This window comes from Entelurus aequoreus, linkage group LG14 (assembly GCF_033978785.1).
Source record: "Entelurus aequoreus isolate RoL-2023_Sb linkage group LG14, RoL_Eaeq_v1.1, whole genome shotgun sequence".
Taxonomy (NCBI): domain Eukaryota; kingdom Metazoa; phylum Chordata; class Actinopteri; order Syngnathiformes; family Syngnathidae; genus Entelurus; species Entelurus aequoreus.
Genome location: NC_084744.1, coordinates 59,296,371 through 59,315,251, shown reverse-complemented (window position 1 = coordinate 59,315,251; position 18,881 = coordinate 59,296,371). Strand labels below are relative to the sequence as shown.

The window sequence follows — 18,881 nt, the reverse complement described above, 5'->3', positions numbered from 1 at the left end:
TCTTTCATCCTAGACTTCTAGAGTGTTTGACTATCACATCACTCTAAATGTATAGACTATAAAGTTCACAAACATAAAGAGGGATGCTAGTGGGCCAGGCCAATCTTTCCTTATCTCTAAACTAAAACTGGGGAAATGTGTAGAGTGTTCTGAGCTTCAGACATGATTTTGTGTCAGAATTATTTGAGGAAAAAATGCCTGGTTAGGCTTTGTGTATGTACAAATAAAGTTAAAGTACTTATTTGGTTTACAGCTATGTTGTTATTATGCTGTTTGTTACTTATGTATGTTATGTTGCAGCTATTTAAAATAGTTTTGTCAATTTGTTCTGGCCAGAAACAAATTGGCCTTTGTAACATATCTTTGTCTTTGTGTGTTGTATGTAGACCACATTGCTTAGCAGAGTTCAGTGATGCAAATGCATGTCAAGTTCATCAACACATTGTATTATTCTGCAGTGCAATAACAGTACTGAAATGAAGGCTAAAGGGCATTAATGGGAGCTTTAAAAAAAACAGAAGAAAAAAAGAAGTAACTAAATAGTTACTTTTCAAAGTAACGCATTACTTTTTGGTGTAAGTAACTGAGTTAGTAACTGAGTTACTTTTGAAATGAAGTAACTAGTAACTATAACTAGTTACTGGTTTTCAGTAACTAACCCAACACTGGGCATGTTACATCTTAGAATTTGATTGATTTCAATTCATTTTAATGAGAGATGTAGATTTTAAATACACGTGTTTTGAGGGTCCGTGTTGGTCCGCGTGCCTTATATTTCCAATTCTGAAACGCAAATAAATTAAAAAAAAAAAATAAGGGCAGTTTTTCGATTTTCAACATATATGGCAGATTTTAAAACAAACAAAAAAGGGTAGATTTTTTTTAAAAATATTGCCATAAAATTGGATTTTGTGCTGTTTTCCTTTTATGGATTAGATTTTTTAGAAAAAATGTGAAAAATCTGTGTTATGAAAAATGTAACCGATTTTGTGCTTTTTTCCTTTTTTTTCCAGATAAACACAAAAATCGAAAAAAATTTGCAAAAATGCGTGGTTATCTGTGTGATGACAAATTGAACCGGAAGCAGTATTTTAGCCTTTTCGGTCCGTGTACCTTCCGTTCATTCTATTTCCAATTCTGAAGCGGAAAAAAAAAAAAATTAGGGCGGGTTTTCGATTTTTATTATTTTTATACGGCAGATTTTAAAACAAACAAAAAAAGGGTTGATTTTCATTCAAATATTGCCATAAAATTGGATTGTGTGCTGTTTTGCTTTTATGGATTAGATTTTTCCCATATAAACGCAAAAAAATGTGTTTAAAATTTTGTGGTAAGGGTCGATTTTTTTATTAAAATATTGCCATGAAATTGGATTTTGTGCTGTTTTCCTTTTATGGATTTGATTTTTTCAGGATAAATGCAAAAAAAAATTTGCAAAATCTGTGTGATGACAAATTGAACCGGTCTGTGTACCTTCCGTTCATTCTATTTCCAATTCTGAAACACAAATTAAAAAAAAAAATTAGGGCCGTTTTTCGATTTTTTATTATATATGGCAGATTTTAAAACACACAAAAAAGGGTAAATTTTTAATTAAAATATTGCCATAAAATTGGATTTTGTGATGTTTTCATACTTTGTATTTTATTTTTTCCAGATAAACGCAAAAAAATGTGCAAAATCTGTGTGATGACAAATTCAACCGATTTTGTGCTGTTTTTCTTTTATAGAGTTTTATTTTTCCAGATAAACACAAAAATCGCAAAAATGCGTGGTTATCTGTGTGATGACAAATTGAACCGGAAGCAGTATTTTAGGCTTTCCGGTCCGTGTACCTTCCGTTCATTCTATTTCCAATTCTGAAATGCATATCAAAAAATAAAATTAGGGCCGTTTTTCGATTATTATTATATATGGCAGATTTTAAAACAAACAAAAAAGGTTAGATTTTTTATTAAAATATTGCCATAAAATTGGATTTTGTGCTGTTTTGCTTTTATGGATTTTTATTTTTCCAGATAAACATAAACATTGAATAAATGTTCGTCCAAAATGCAAAAATGCGTGGTTATCTGTGATGACAAATTGATCCGGAAGCAGTATTTTAGCCTTTCCTTTGCGTTTAACATGTTTTTAGCATAACGGTAACACCTTTGTTCAGCAGCAGTCCTATATATAAAAAAGTGTAATTAAATAAATAGTTGTCCAACTTTTGTTTCAGAAATGAAAATGGTCCGAAACTTGTTTTTTAGGACGCATGCTAAACAATGATGTTACCGTTGTGCTAAAAACATGCTTAACGTAAAGGAAAGGCTAAAGTACTGCTTCCGGTTCAATTTATCATCACACAGATAAACACGCATTTTTGCATTTGGGATAAACATGAATAAGATTTTTGTGTTTATCTGGAAAAATAAAAATCCATAAAAGGAAAACAGCACAAAATCAAATTTTATGGCAACATTTTAATGAAAATCTTCCCTTTTTTGTTTGTTTTAAAATCTGCCATATATAATAAAAATCGAAAAACGGCCCTAATTTAATTTCTTGATTTGCATTTCAGAATTGGAAGTAAACCTTCTATTTCCATTTCTGAAACGCAAATCAAAAAACAAAATTAGGGCCGTTTTCGATTTTTATTATATATGGCAGATTTTAAAACAAACAAAAAATATTGGAAATAAACCTTCTATTTCCAATTCTGAAACGCAAATCAAAAAATAAAATTACGACTGTTTTTTGATTTTTATTATATATGGCAGATTTTTAAACAAAACAAAAAGGGATTGATTTTCATTTATATATTGCCATAAAGTTTGATTTTGCACTAATTTCCTTTTATGGATTTTTATTTTTCCAGATAAACACAAAAATCGAAAAAATTTTCATCTATTGTTTCAGAAATTAAAATTTAAAAAATGGCCCGAAATGTGTTTTTTGATTTGCATTTAAGAATTGGAAATAGAATGAACGGAAGGTACACGGACGCGTTTCCTTTCCGCTCATTCTACTTCCAATTCTTAAACGCAAATCAAAAAACAAAATTAGGGCCGTTTTTAGATTTTTATTATACATGGCAGATTTTAAAACAAACAAAACAAGGTTGGTTTTCCTTTGATGGATTAAATTTTTCCCAGATAAAAAAAAACATTTAAAAAAATGTTCATCCAAAATGTAAAAATACGTGTTTATCTGTGTGATGACAAATTTAACCGGAAGAAGTATTTTAGCCTTTTTTTGATTTTTGTGTTTATCTGGAAAAATAAAACTCCATAAAAGGAATATTTCAATGAAAATCAACCCTTTGTTGTTTAAAATCTGTCATATATAATACAAAACGAAAAAATTATATATGGCAGATTTTAAAACAAACTAAAAATATTGGAATTAAACCTTCTATTTCCAATTCTGAAACGCAAATCAAAAAATAAAATTACGGCTGTTTTTCGATTTTTATTATATACGGCAGATTTTTAAACAAACAAAAACGGATTGATTTTCATTAATATATTGCCATAAAATTGGATTTTGCGCTGATTTCCTTTTATGGATTTTCATTTTTCCAGATAAACACAAAAATCGAAAAAATTAGCCGAAATGTGTTTTTTGATTTGCATTTAAGAATTGGAAATAGAATGAACAGAAAGTACACGGGTCCGTGTACTTTCTGTTCATTCTATTTCCAATTAGGGCTGTTTTTTGATTTTTATTATATATGGCAGATTTTTAAACAAACAAAAAGGGATTGATTTTCATTTATATATTGCCATAAAATTTGATTTTGCACTAATTTCCTTTTATGGATTTTTATTTTTCCAGATAAACACAAAAATCGAAAAAATTTTCATCTATTGTTTCAGAAATTAAAATTTAAAAAATGGCCCGAAATGTGTTTTTTGATTTGCATTTAAGAATTGGAAATAGAATGAACAGAAAGTACACGGGTCCGTGTACTTTCTGTTCATTCTATTTCCAATTAGGGCTGTTTTTTGATTTTTATTAATTATGGCAGATTTTAAAACAAACAAAAAAAGGTTTATTTTCCTTAGATAGATACAAAAATTTCCAGATAAAAAATACAATAAAAAAAATGCAAAATGTAAAAATGCGTGTTTATCTGTGTGATGACAAATTGAACCGGAAGCAGTATTTTAACCTTTTTTCGATTTTTGTGTTTATCTGGAAAAATAAAACTCCATAAAAGGAATATTCTAATGAAAATCAACCCTTTTTGTTTGTTTTAAAATCTGCCATCGATAATAAAAATCGAAAAACTGCCCTAATTTTACTTTTTGATTTGCGTTTCAGAATTGGAAGTAGAATGAACGGAAGGTACACGGAACCGTGTACTTTCCGTTCATTCTATTTTCAATTCTTAAACACAAAATCAAAAAACTAAATTAGGGCCGTTTTTCGTTTTTTATTATATATGGTAGATTTTAAACAACAAAGGGTTGATTTTCATTAAAATATTACCATAACATTTGATTTTCTGCTGTTTTCCTATTATGGATTTGTATTTTTCCAGAAAAACACAAAAATCGAAAAAAAATCGAAAAAAATTGCAAAACTGCGTGGTTATCTGTGTGATGACAAATTGAACCGGAAGCAGTATTTTAGCCTTTCCGGTTTGTGTACCTTCCGTTCATTCTATTTCCAATTCTGAAACGCATATTTAAAAAAACTAAATTAGGGCCCTTTTTTAAAAAATTTTATTATATATGGCAGATTTTAAAACAAACAAAAAAAGGTATATTTTATATTAAAATATTACCATAAAATTGGATTTTGTGCTGTTTTCCTATTATGGATTTTTATTTTTCCATATAAACAAAAAAAAAAGGCAAAATCTGTGTAATGACAAATTGAACCGGAAGCAGTATTTTAGCCTTTCCGGTCCGTGTACCTTCCGTTCATTCTATTTCCAATTCTGAAACGCAAATAAAAAATAAAAAAATTAGGGCAGTTTTTCAATTTTTATTATGTATGGCAGATTTTAAAACAAACCAAAAAGGGTTGATTTTTATTAAAATATTGCCATAAAATTGGATTTTGTGCTGTTTTGCTTTTATGGATTTGATTTTGCCCAGATAAACGCTAAAAAATGTGCAAAAATTTGTGGTTGTCTGTGTGATGACGCTAAAAATTTGCAAAAATTTGTGGTTGTCTGTGTGAGGATAAATTGAACCGGAAGCAGTATTTTTGCCTATAGTCCGTGTAGCTTTCGTTCATTCTATTTCCAATTCTAAAACGCAAATTTAAAAAAAACTAAATTAGGGCCGTTTTTCGATTTTTATTATATATGGCAGATTTTAAAACAAACAAAAAACGGTTGATTTTCATTAAAATATCGCCATAAAATTGGAGTTTGTGCTGTTTTCCTTTTATGGAGTTTTATTTTTCCAGATAAACACAAAAATCGAAAAAATTTGCAAAAATGCGTGGTTATCTGTGTGATGACAAATTGAACCGGAAGCAGTATTTTAGCCTTTCTGGTCCGTGTACCATCATTCTATTTCCAATTCTGAAAGGCATATGAAAAAATACAATTAGGGCCGTTTTTCGATTATTACTATATATGGCAGATTTTAAAACAAACAAAAAAGGGTTGATTTTCATAAAAATGCTGTTTTGCTTTTATGGATTTGTATTTTTCCAGATAAACACAAAAAAAATGACCCGAAATGTGTTTTTTGATTTGCATTTAAGAATTGGAAATAGAATGAACGGAAGGTACACGGACCCGTGTACTTTCCGTTTTATTACATATGGTAGATTTTAAACAACAAAGGGTTGATTTTCAGTAAAATATTACCAATATAAATATTTGTGCTGTTTTCCTTTTATGGATCTAAGGCCCCTGTCAATCATGGGCCCTTAGGCGCTCCTCGCCCCGTACGGCGCTCCTGCGGAAAGAGCAGGTGCACCTACAGCGAGCCTTATTGCCTGATCAAAGGTGATCGGGAGGTGACCGAGTGCAGAAAGTTGGCCTGGCCTGCGTGATGTGATGCATTATAGCACATTAAGGCAAATGCAGCATTTAGCAACATGCCAAAAATGTGGTTATGGTTGGAATGAACAGCCGACCTTTGGACCACCTGCGAGAACTCATGACACCGCCAAGTGTCTCTACTCAAACGTGTCGTGTTTTGAAAGAAACTATGACTGTATAGTCTATTTTCTACCAGACGGGTATTCGTCTTGCCTCGTCAAAATCCCATGTTTGTTCGTCGGAAAACATTATTTTGCCGGAGAAAATGGCTATGTGAAGTTACAGCCGTGGTATTTAGGTCTGGGTGTCACCGTGAACCGTCACTTAGTGTACTTGTTATCCCGGTGTCCGTCAACAGTTGCTCTGCTCGCACGAAAGAAACAAAACGTTTATTCACATGACGGAACCTTAAAACGGCGGCGGTTTCTACGTGTGCGCACCTGAGCCGGGGCCAAGAACAAGCAGGTCATTAGGACTGTTCAAACAAACCTGCGAGTTCTCAGTTCACTCGCAGGGGCGCTTGTGGTCATGTTTCTTTCTACCTGGCCCTCCACGCCGGTGAGAACTAATAAACACAACGCGGTTGAGAGAAAGCAGCGCCTTTCTATTTGGAGAAAGGAGAGGGACAATCAACTGGAGCTAATTTGCCAAGAGTCAGAAAGTAATTGCCAAAGCCTCGTTAACTCCTGGACATGATCAGAGTAGCTCGTTGGATATGAATTCGGGCCTTCAGATTAAGCGTTGGGAATTAGGAGCACCAAAAACCACTGAAGTTGGCACGTTGGGTAAATGGTAGATAAAAACAGAATACAATGATTTGCAAATACTTACACTACCGTTCAAAAGTTTGGGGTCACCCAAACAATTTTGTGGAATAGCCTTCATTTCTAAGAACAAGAATAGACTGTCGAGTTTCAGATGAAAGTTCTCTTTTTCTGGCCATCTTGAGCGTTTAATTGACCCCACAAATGTGATGCTCCAGAAACTCAATCTGCTCAAAGGAAGGTCAGTTTTGTAGCTTCTGTAACGAGCTAAACTGTTTTCAGATGTGTGAACATGATTGCACAAGGGTTTTCTAATCATCAATTAGCCTTCTGAGCCAATGAGCAAACACATTGTACCATTAGAACACTGGAGTGATAGTTGCTGGAAATGGGCCTCTATACACCTATGTAGATATTGCACCAAAAACCAGACATTTGCAGCTAGAATAGTCATTTACCACATTAGCAATGTATAGAGTGTATTTCTTTAAAGTTAAGACTAGTTTAAAGTTATCTTCATTGAAAAGTACAGTGCTTTTCCTTCAAAAATAAGGACATTTCCATGTGACCCCAAACTTTTGAACGGTAGTGTATATTCAATTGAATAGACTGCAAATACAAGATATTTAATGTTCAAACTGAGAAACTTCTTTTTTTGTGTGCAAATAATCATTAACTTAGAATTTTATGGCTGTTGTAACATTGTCTTGCTGAAATAAGCAGGGGCGTCCATGATGACGTTGCTTGGATGGCAACATATGTTGCTTCAAAACCTGTATGTACCTTTCAGCATTAATGGTGCCTTCACAGATGTTTTTTTTGGGGCAAATAATCATTAACTTAGAATTTAATGGCAGCAAAAAAGTTGTCACAGGGGCATTTTTACCACTGTGTTGCATGGCCTTTCCTTTTAACAACACTCAGTAAACGTTTGGGAACTGAGGAGACACATTTTTGAAGCTTTTCAGGTGGAATTCTTTCCCATTCTTGCTTGATGTACAGCTTAAGTTGTTCAACAGTCCGGGGTCTCCGTTGTGCTATTTTAGGCTTCATAATGTGCCACACCTTTTCAATGGGAGGCCAGTCTAGTACCCGCACTCTTTTACTATGTTGTAACACGTGACTTGGCATTGTCTGGCTGAAATAAGCAGGGGCGTCCATGATAACGCTGCTTGCATGGCAACATATGTTGCTCCAAAACCTGTATGTACCTTTCAGCATTAATGGCGCCTTCACAGATGTGTAAGTTACCCATGTCTTGGGCACTAATACACCCCCATACCATCACAGATGCTGGCTTTTCAACTTTGCGCCTATAACAATCCGGATGGTTCTTTTCCTCTCTGGTCCGGAGGACACGACGTCCACAGTTTCCAAAATCAAATTGAAATTTGGACTCGTCAGACCACAGAGCACTTGAACTCATCTTAGATGAGCTCGGGCCCAGCGAAGCCGGCGGCGTTTCTGGGTGTTGTTGATAAATGGCTTTCGCTTTGCATTGTAGAGTTTTAACTTGCACTTACAGACGTAGCGACGAACTGTAGCTACTGACAGTGGTTTTCTGAAGTGTTCCTGAGCCCATGTGGTGATATCCTTTACACACTGATGTGACTTTTTGATACAGTACCGCCTGAGGGATCGAAGGTCCATAATATTATCGCTTACGTGCAGTGATTTCTACAGATTCTTTGAACCTTTTGATGATATTACGGGCCGTAATTCCTTACAATAGTTTGTTGGGAAATGTTGTTCTTAAACTGTTCGACAATTTGCTCACGCATTTGTCCACAAAGTGGTGACCCTCGCCCCGTCCTTGTTTGTGAATGACTGAGCATTTCATGGAAGCTGCTATTATACCCAATCATGGCACCCACCTGTTCCCAATTAGCCTGTTCACCTGTGCGACGTTCCAAATAAGTGTTTGACGAGCATTCCTCAACTATCTCAGTCTTTTTTGTCACTTTTCTCGCCGTTCACCCAAGTTTTGCATGATGCAACTTTTACCTTCAAGTGAGGTTTGGAGAACAGGGCCGACAGTTCTTTGACTTCCTCTCTCCATTCATGTTGGACCAGGTCTTCGAGAAACTGGAAATACAAACAACAGGGAGAATGTCATCTATTATACGTTTCTGGTCCATCCAGCCATCCATTTGCTATAGCTCGGAGCCTATCCCAGCTGCATTGGGTCGGAAGGCGGGGTACACCCTGGACAAGTCGCCACCTCATCACAGATAGACAGACAACATTCACACACGAGGGTCAGTTTTGTGTTGCCAATCAACCTATCCCCAGGTGCATGTCTTTGGAGGTGGCAGGAAGCCGGCGTACCCGGACGGAACCCACGCTGACATATGCAGTAACATATTGTGTCATTTATCATTCTATTATTTTGTCAACATTATTAAGGACAAGTGGTAGAAAATGAGTTATTAATCTACTTGTTCAAATACTGTTAATATCTGCTTACTTTCTCTTTCAACATGTTCTATCTACACTTCTGTTAAAATGTAATAATCACTTATTCTTCTGTTGTTTGGATGCTTTACATTAGTTTTGGATGATACCACAAATTTGGGTATCGATCCGATACCAAGTAGCTACAGTATCATACATTGGTCATATTCAAAGTCCTCATGTGTCCAGGGACATATTTCCTGACTTTATAAACATAATATAATTTTTTTTTAAACGGTAAGGTCTGTTCAAGTGTGCTGGAGAGGAGGCTACGCCGGATAGTCGAACCTCGGATTCAGGAGGAACAGTGCGGTTTTCGTCCTGGTCGTAGAACTGTGGACCAGCTCTATACTCTCGGCAGGGTCCTTGAGGGTGCATGGGAGTTTGCCCAACCATTTCTACATGTGTTTTGTGGACTTGGAGAAGGCATTCGATCCTGTGGGGAGTGCTCAGAGAGTATGGGGTATCGGACTGTCTGATTGTGGCGGTCCGCTCCCTGTATGATCAGTGCCAGAGTTTGGTCCGCATTGCCGGCGGTAAGTCGGACACGTTTCCAGTGAGGGTTGGACTCCGCCAAGGCTGACCTTTGTCACCGATTCTGTTCATAACTTTTATGGACAGAATTTCTAGGCGCAATCAAGGCGTTGAGGGGATCCGGTTTGGTGGCTGCAGGATTAGTTCTCTGCTTTTTGCAGATGATGTGGTCCTGATGGCTTCATCTGGCCAGGATCTTCAGCTCTCGCTGGATCGGTTCGCAGCTGAGTGTGAAGCAACTGGGATGAGAATCAGCACCTCCAAGTCCGAGTCCATGGTTCTCGCCCGTAAAAGGGTGAAGTGCCATCTCCGGGTTGCGGAGGAGACCCTGCCCCAAATGGAGGAGTTCAAGTACCTCGGAGTCTTGTTCACGAGTGAGGGAAGAGTGGATCGTGAGATCGACAGGCGGATCGGTGCAACATCTTCAGTAATGCGGACGCTGTATCGATCCGTTGTGGTGAAGAAGGAACTGAGCCGGAAGGCAAAGCTCTCAATTTACCGGTTAATCTATGTCCCATCCTCACCTATAGTCATGAGCTTTGGGTTATGACCGAAAGGACAAGATCACGGGTACAAGCGGCCGAAATGAGTTTCCTCCGCCGGGTGGCGGGTCTCTCCCTTAGAGATAGGGTGAGAAGCTCTGCCATCCGGGAGGAGCTCAAAGTAAAGCCGCTACTCCTCCACATCGAGAGGAGACAGATGAGGTGGTTCGGGCATCTGGTCAGGATGCCACCCAAACGCCTCCCTAGGTAGGTGTTTAGGGCACGTCCGACCGGTAGGAGGCCACGAGGAAGACCCAGGACACGTTGGGAAGACTATGTCTCCCGGCTGGCCTGGGAACGCCTCGGGATCCCCCGGGAAGAGCTGGACGAAGTGGCTGGGGATAGGGAAGTCTGGGCTTCCCTGCTTAGGCTGCTGCCCCCGCGACCCGACCTCGGATAAGCGGAAGAAGATGGATGGATGGATGGACGAAAGAAGATGTTGTGATGCCAAAAAATAGTAATTTAATCGTAGTAGTATCGACTAGATACGCTCCTGTACTTGGTATCATTACAGTGGATGTTAGGTGTAGATCCACCAATGGCGTTTGTTTACATTGTGACGCCGGTGAGCTACGGTGTGTACTGAAGCATGTTTTAGCTATTCCTCGTCCTGCAGGGATGATACTTGTAAGAGACGTACTTTATTTGTCGCCATGGAGACAAGGATTAGTGATTTAGAAGTAGCTAAAACACTGCAGACAGCGGCTGGACTTTAGCCGCTAGCTAGCTAGCCATGTCTTAAAGCACCTCTTCCTGAGGGCGTTTCAGTGTTATAACTTCACCTTTATCGTTAGTTTTTAAGCCAAAATGCGTCCGTTCTCCCTTTTCTGTCTACACACCGTGTCTGCTTGTACAGTCGTGGTCAAAAGTTGACATACACGTGTAAAGAACATAATGTCATGGCTGTCTTGAGTTTCCAATCAGTTCTACAACTCTTATTTGTTTGTGATAGAGTGATTGGAGCACATACTTGTTGGTCACAAAAAAACATTCATGAAGTTTGGTTCTTTTATGAATTTATTATGGGTCTACTGAAAATGTGAGCAAATGTGCTGGGTCAAAAGTATACATACAGCAATGTTAATATTTGCTTACATGTCCCTTGGCAAGTTTCACTGCAATAAGGCGCTTTTGGTAGCCATCCACAAGCTTGAGTTTTTGACCACTCCTCTTGACAAAATTGGTGCAGTTCAGTGTGTTGGTTTTCTGACATGGACTTGTTTCTTCAGCATTGTCCACACGTTTAAGGCAGGGACTTTGGGAAGGCCATTCTAAAACCTTAATTCTAGCCTGATTTAGCCATTCCTTTACCACTTTTGATGTGTGTTTTGGGTCATTGTTGTTAGAATAATTGTAAGTTATCACAAAAAACTTTGTGTTGAAATGAGTTCCGGGCAAGAAGACAAAAGCTGTCTTTGGAACCTACCAAGAGTAAGGCTCGTAAAACTCCACTGTGTAGGGGGGGAAAGCAAGATGAAGGTGTTCCTGTGTTCTTTCATGTATGGAAATCAACAGGAAGATATTGTTCTAACCCAAGGACTTCAAAGCGGAGAGATGACAGGATCTGCCCAATTTCCAGACGAACGTCTTTTTGAAGTATTTTACGAACTTTTTTTGAACTATTTTACAAACTCTTTTTGAACTGACCTTTTCTGTGAATTGTTTACGACCTTTTCTGTGAACTTTTTGTCCTTTGGAAACAGCGGTGGCCAGGTGGTCGGGGAGGGTCCAAAATAAAAGAAGGAGGCGTGCAATCTTTTGGGAGAGCGTGCTGAGATACTGTGCAAGGGTACAGTGTACAGACGACTCTCCTCAATATTGAGTCCAAATTGAATTCTGTCTCTGTTTAATTGAATGAATGAATGAATGAAATAAGTTTATTTCGGTCATATGATCAACCATTAACCATTTTGTGTGACAGTACAGTACAAATTATACATATATAACAATCATACACATTTACACACAAAAAGAAAAGAAAAGAAAAAAGCATGACCGAAAAAGGAATAGGCTGAAGCCAAGGCTTATATTTGCCTATCCTATACCTTCACTGAAAATAAGATTACCTGGAACATCAACATTAAAAAGAAAAAAAAAATCAATGGGATGAAAGTAATCGTTGCTATATTTTATAATTTTCAATTATTTCACCTTTCAATGTTTTCTTAAACCTTAACAAAGAAGTACATGTCTTCAACTCATCACTGAGCTTGTTCCACCATTTAACTCCTAAAACTGAAATACATTTGTATTTTGTATTTGTTCTTGCTTTACATATTTCGAAAACCAATATCCCCCGTAAATTATAGTTTACTCCTCTTAATTGAAATAACCTAAGAATACAAGCTGGAAGGCTGTTGTTCTTTACTCGAAACATAATTTCCATTGTTTTTAAAAACACAATATCTGAAAATTTTAACACATTAGAACTTATAAATAATGGATTGGTATGTTCATAGTAGCACGCTTTGTTTATTATTCTAATGACCCTTTTTTGAAGTTTAATTATTGGGTCTACGTTTGTTTTATAAACATTTCCCCAAACTTCAACACAATATGTTAAATATGGAAAAATAAAAGAATAATATAACATATGCAAACATTTCTTATTCAGCATGTGTTTTACTTTATAAAGAATAGCAATGGATTTGGATATTTTTCCCTTTATATATTCAATATGCGGTTTCCAACATAATTTATGATCAATTATTATTCCCAAGAATTTAGTTTCATATACTCTATCAATTTCCACTTGATTTAATTTTAATTTTGCTTCACAGTTTGTCCTTGCACCACTAAACACCATAAACTTAGTTTTCTTATCATTTAATGATAACTTATTAATATCAAACCATTTTTTTAGCTGAATCAACTCAACCTCTATTATCCTCAACACTTCCTTCAAGTCTTCTCCTGAACAATATACATTTGTATCATCTGCAAACATAATAAATTTCAATTTATTAGACACTGAACAAATATCATTTAAATATAGTATAAATAACTTAGGTCCCAATACCGAGCCTTGTGGCACCCCACAAGTTACTCTTCTTGGCTGTGATTTAGTCTTATTAATTTCCACATATTGAGATCTATTGCTTAAATAACTACTTAACCACTGTTGTGAAACACCTCTTATGCCATAGTTTTCCAATTTTTGCAGAAGTAAGGAATGATCGATTGTGTCAAAAGCTTTACATAAGTCAATAAATACTCCAACGGTGTGTTGTTTCTTTTCTATTGCTGTAGCTACGTTTTCTACAAAGTCCATCACTGCTAGGGATGTAGATCGATTACTCCTGAAGCCATACTGCTGATCATTCACTAGCTCATGTTTGTCAATCAACTGATCAAGTCTATTTACAAATAATTTCTCAAGAATTTTTGCAAATTGAGGTAGTAGAGACACAGGTCTATAATTTGAGACCATGTGTTTATCACCATTTTTATAAATTGGAATAACTTTAGCAATTTTCATTTTGTCAGGAAAAGTTCCAGTTGATAAAGATTTATTACATATATAAGTAAACGGCTTCAGGACACAATCCACCACTTCTTTAACAAGTGACATATCCACGTTGTTACCATCGACAGATTTTTTGTTTTTAAACTTTCTGACCACTTCTAACACATCACTTTCACAAACTCCACCAAGAAACATTGAATTTTTAATGTCAGATACACGCTTGAACTTTTTCTCATCATTCATATTAAAATTTATATTTTTTGCCAAATTTGGGCCAACATTCACAAAAAACTTATTGAATTCCTCAGCTATTTCTTCTATATTTTCAATAATTGAGTTGTCATCTTTTACCAGATAAGCTGTAAAATCCTTTTTGCTAGATTTTTTAATCATTGTATTAAGCACATTCCAGGTTTCAATTATATTATTTTTATGTTTATGCAGCAATTGTTCATAATAGTTTTTTTGTTGCAGCCTCATGATACATGTCAATCTGTTTTTATACTTTTTATATTTGTCCTCATTTTCTATTGTTCGATGCTTAATAAATTCCTTGTAAAGCCTTTTTTTTTTTTTACAGGCTTTTACTAAACCCCCTGTTATCCATGGTTTCTCCCTGTTTTTAGTATTTTGCTTATATTCTCTCAATGGACAATGATGGTCATAAAGTGTCAGAAATATATCCAGGAATGTATCGTATGCTTCATTAGTGTCCTCCACAAAAACATTTTGCCAATCCTGATTTAAAAGATCAGCCTTGAATGCCTTAACTGCTTCTGGTGATTTTATTCTAACAAAGTTATTTATTTGTCTTTTTGTTTGTAAGTTTGTCTCCTTGTTCATTTGCATCACTGTAAAGACAGGCAAGTGATCACTTACATCAGTCACTAAGAGTCCACTTTTTCTATTCCCATCAAATACATTTATAAAAATATTGTCAATCAGTGTTAAGCTGTCCTTTGTTATTCTGCTAGGTTTTACAATTAGTGGAAAGAAACTCAAGCTGAACATAAGATTAACAAAATCAGTGGTTTTCATGTGATCATTAAATTTCATCAAATCAATGTTGAAGTCACCACAAATCAAGATCACCTTATCATTATGTCTTTCATATAACTCAAACATTTTCTTATTAAATTGATCAATGCATGATCCTGGAGTTCTATAAATACAACTAATTAATATGTTTTTGGATCTTTCAACACTGATTTCAATAGTTACACATTCCATCAGATTGTCAATAGCAGTTGTCATGTCAGCAATCAGCCTACATTTGAGAGAGGACATCACAAACAATACAACACCTCCTCCCCTTTTGTTCATCCTGTTTTGCCAAAACATTTCATATCCCTCTAATCCATCCAGTAATTCCTTACTATCACTCAACCAAGTTTCTGAAATTGCTATTATGGTAAACCTTTGCTGTATTTGTTTAAGATACTCTTTAATTTTGGAAAAGTTACTGTAAAGACTCCTGCTGTTGAAATGAATCACAGAAAAGCCTTCCATTTTAACATTTGAATTAAACTGTTCATCAGTATAATACTCACAGTCCACTTTAGAGTCCTGATAGAAGTGAATATCTGGTAATTCTTTGCCTCTTGTCTTGTTTCTTAGATGTCGTCAGTGTTTGAACCTGACAATTGTCCTGTTGGAACACCCAACTGCGCCCAAGACCCAACCTCCGGTCTGATGGTTTTAGGTTGTCCTGAAGAATTTGGAGGTAATCCTATACAAGGGTACAGTGTACAGACGACTCTCCTCAATATTGAGTCCAAATTGAATTCTGTCTCTGTTTAATTCTTTGTCTCTTGTCTTGTTTAATAGATGTCGTCAGTGTTTGAACCTGACAATTGTCCTGTTGGAACACCCAACTGCGCCCAAGACCCAACCTCCGGGCTGATGATTTTAGGTTTTCCTGATGAATTTGGAGGTAATCCTGTAAAAGGGTACAGTGTACAGACAACTCTCCTCAATATTGAGTCCAAATTGAATTCTGTCTCTGTTTAATTCTTTGCCTCTTGTCTTGTTTCATAGATGTCGTCAGTGTTTGAACCTGACAATTGTCCTGTTGGAACACCCAACTGCGCCCAAGACCCAACCTCCGGTCTGATGGTTTTAGGTTGTCCTGAAGAATTTGGAGGTAATCCTGTAAAAGGGTACAGTGTACAGACGACTCTCCTCAATATTGAGTCCAAATTGAATTCTGTCTCTGTTTAATTCTTTGCCTCTTGTCTTGTTAAATAGATGTCATCGGTGTTCGAACCTGACAATTGTCCTGTTGGAACACCCAACTGCGCCCAAGACCCAACCTCCGGGCTGATGATTTTAGGTTGTCCTGAAGAATTTGGAGGTAATCCTCCTTTTTCATTGTCCCATTTACTCTCTGTAAAGCACCAGTTCCTTTGGCAGCAAAACAGGCCCGTAGCATAATACTACCACCACCATGCTTGACGGTAGGCTTGGTGTTCCTTTTCTCCTCCAAACATATTGCTGGGTATTTTGGCGAAATAGCTCAATTTTTGTTTCATCTGACATCACACGGACAAAGATACGACCTTCTGGAGGAAAGTTCTGTGGTCAGGTGAAACATATGATTCATTAGTATTGCGGTACCGTACAACCCTAGTATTTACTAAGACGCTTCATTCTTGTACTGCACTAACTCGACGCAAACAAGAGGATTCGGACGACAGTGACACATCATCAGTGTTTCATACGGCCCCGTTCAACTCATTGCGACTCCTGTTGGAAAAAGCACCAGCTCCGGCGTCTTCAAGGCTACACGACAGCTGTGGCGACAGATAAAATAGAGCAGCCGTGACCGCCAGGCGGCCAGCGACTGTGCGCCGTCGCCCACTTGTCAAGCGTATTACAGTAATGACTTCTACTGCTTCAAGATGTCGAGGCACACTCCCGAGACACAAAGCATGAAGGTCATTAGTTTCCACTGCGAGCAAACAGAAGCGTCTCTGAGGGGAAACAGGCCCGTGGTTTGGCCCATTCCAGTAGGTTCTGATGATTTAAGCCAGGCGGAGAGTGCTTGTCGGACCCAATCAGAAGCGACGGGAGCGAGACGAGGATAGGAGTTGATGGTCAGTGTGGAAAAAAAACTGCAGAGACAAGATAAAAGAGCTGGAGCGGGTACAAGTGTGTATGAAACATGACGCACATCACAGATGGGGTGTGTGCCACGCTGTGTGTGTGTGTGTGTGTGTGTGTGTGTGTGTGTGTGTGTGTGTGTGTGTGTGGGCGCTGTCACTTTGTCTTAAATGTGAAATTAATTGTGTCGGTCCAAAGTGAAACGTTACACCAAATGACTTTAGCAGCCCGTGCACTGTCCTCACTGACCAAACTCCCTGTTGAAAAATCATATCTGCTTTCAGATACACTTGACAGAGTCTAATGGGGATTCTATGCAAATATGTCCTACAATTTACAGTCTGGTGCCACGTTCATTGCTTCTGTGTGACAGTGTGGTTCCCCCTTATTTATGTTATTGTATGTGTCGAGACTCCAGTCGCTACAGTTTGCGTTCACAGGGCATTGATTCCTAGAGCCAACACAAAGCCTTCAGATTTGCTACTCCATAGTCATAGAATGAATTATAAAAGGATCTAAAGCAGGGGTCACCAACGCGGTGCCCGCAGGCACCAGGTAGCCCACAAGGACCAGATGAGTAGCCCGCTGGCCTGTTCTAAAAATAGCTCAAATAGCAGCACTTACCAGTGAGCTGCCTCTATTTTTTTAAATTGTATTTATTTACTAGCAAGCTGGTCTCGCTTTGCTCCACATTTTTAATTCTAAGAGAGACAAAACTCAAATAGAATTTGAAAATCCAAGAAAATATTTTAAAGACTTGGTCTTCACTAACTGACAAAGAAACAGATAACAGATTTGGTGTCCAGTTCAAAGTGTGACATGATTTATTTAAAAATTTGAAAATTTACTTTTGTATTTTACATGAGTTATTATTTGTACAAACATGGTGCAAAGTAATTCATGATTTGTTAAAAAAAATGTTAGTGGCTAGCTAGTTAAAATTGTGATTTCACAAGACTGTCTTAGAAGTGATCATTTGAAAATGTTCAATTTGAAAAATGTGCACAAAGAGAAAATATTTTTAAAAAGTGTTGCATATTGATATTTATCTGTTTCTATATATATTTATTGTGAGAAATCATTAAGATGATCAGTGTTTCCACAAAGATAAATATCATTAATTATTAATAATAACATAGAGTTAAAGGTAAATAGAGCAAATTGGCTATTTCTGGCAATTTATTTAAGTGTGTATCAAACTGGTAGCCCTTCGCATTAATCAGTACCCAAGAAGTAGCTCATGGTTTCAAAAAGGTTGGTGACCCCTGATCTAAAGGCTACCTGAACTCATCACTTTGGGGGAGTTTCAGGCTCCCTGTTGAAAAATCACGCTGTATCTGCTTTCAGATACACTTGACAGAGTCTAATGGTAATTCTATGCAAATATTTCCTACGGTTTACAGTCCTGTGCCACTTTCATTGCTTCTGTGTGACAGTGTGGTTCCCCCTTATTTATGTTCTTTTATGTGTCGAGACTCCAGTCGCTACAGTTTGCGTTCACAGGACATTCCTGGTGCGCTGATTCCTAGAGCCAACACAAGTCTTTGTAAAAAAATAAAAATAAAAAAGGCTTCCGATTTGCTGAATGAATTACAAAAGGATCTGAGGCTACCTGAACTCGTCACTTTGGGAGAATTTCATGCCATTTAAAAAAAATTGAGAAGCTGTTTTTATTGGGCACTGTACATGTTTTTAAATTGTTTTTATTGAATCATTTTGTTGTGCTTTACGAAACCCAAAACCAGTGAAGTTGGCACGTTGTGTAAATGGTAAATAAAAACAGAATACAATGGCAAATCCTTTTCAACTTATATTCAATTGAATAGACTGCAAAGACAAGATATTTAATGTTCCAACTGAGAAACTTCCATTTTTTTGGGGCAAATAATCATTAACTTAGAATTTAATGGCAGCAACACATTGCAAAAAAGTTGTCACGGGGGCATTTTTACCACTGTGTTACATGGCCTTTCCTTTTAACAACACTCAGTAAACGTTTGGGAACTGAGGAGACCCAATTTTTGAAG

General features: G+C 36.9%; 1 protein-coding gene across 1 annotated transcript in view; it reads right to left on the bottom strand.

Annotated features, from left to right (window-relative positions):
• LOC133665141 (MAGUK p55 subfamily member 7-like) overlaps nt 1-18,881 on the bottom strand; it is a 93,029-nt gene that overhangs the window by 63,739 nt on the left and 10,409 nt on the right. Inside the window, exon 4 of the mRNA XM_062070364.1 lies at nt 8,761-8,841. Coding sequence (XP_061926348.1) covers nt 8,761-8,841 — 81 coding nt within the window. The remainder of the gene's footprint in view (nt 1-8,760; nt 8,842-18,881) is intronic.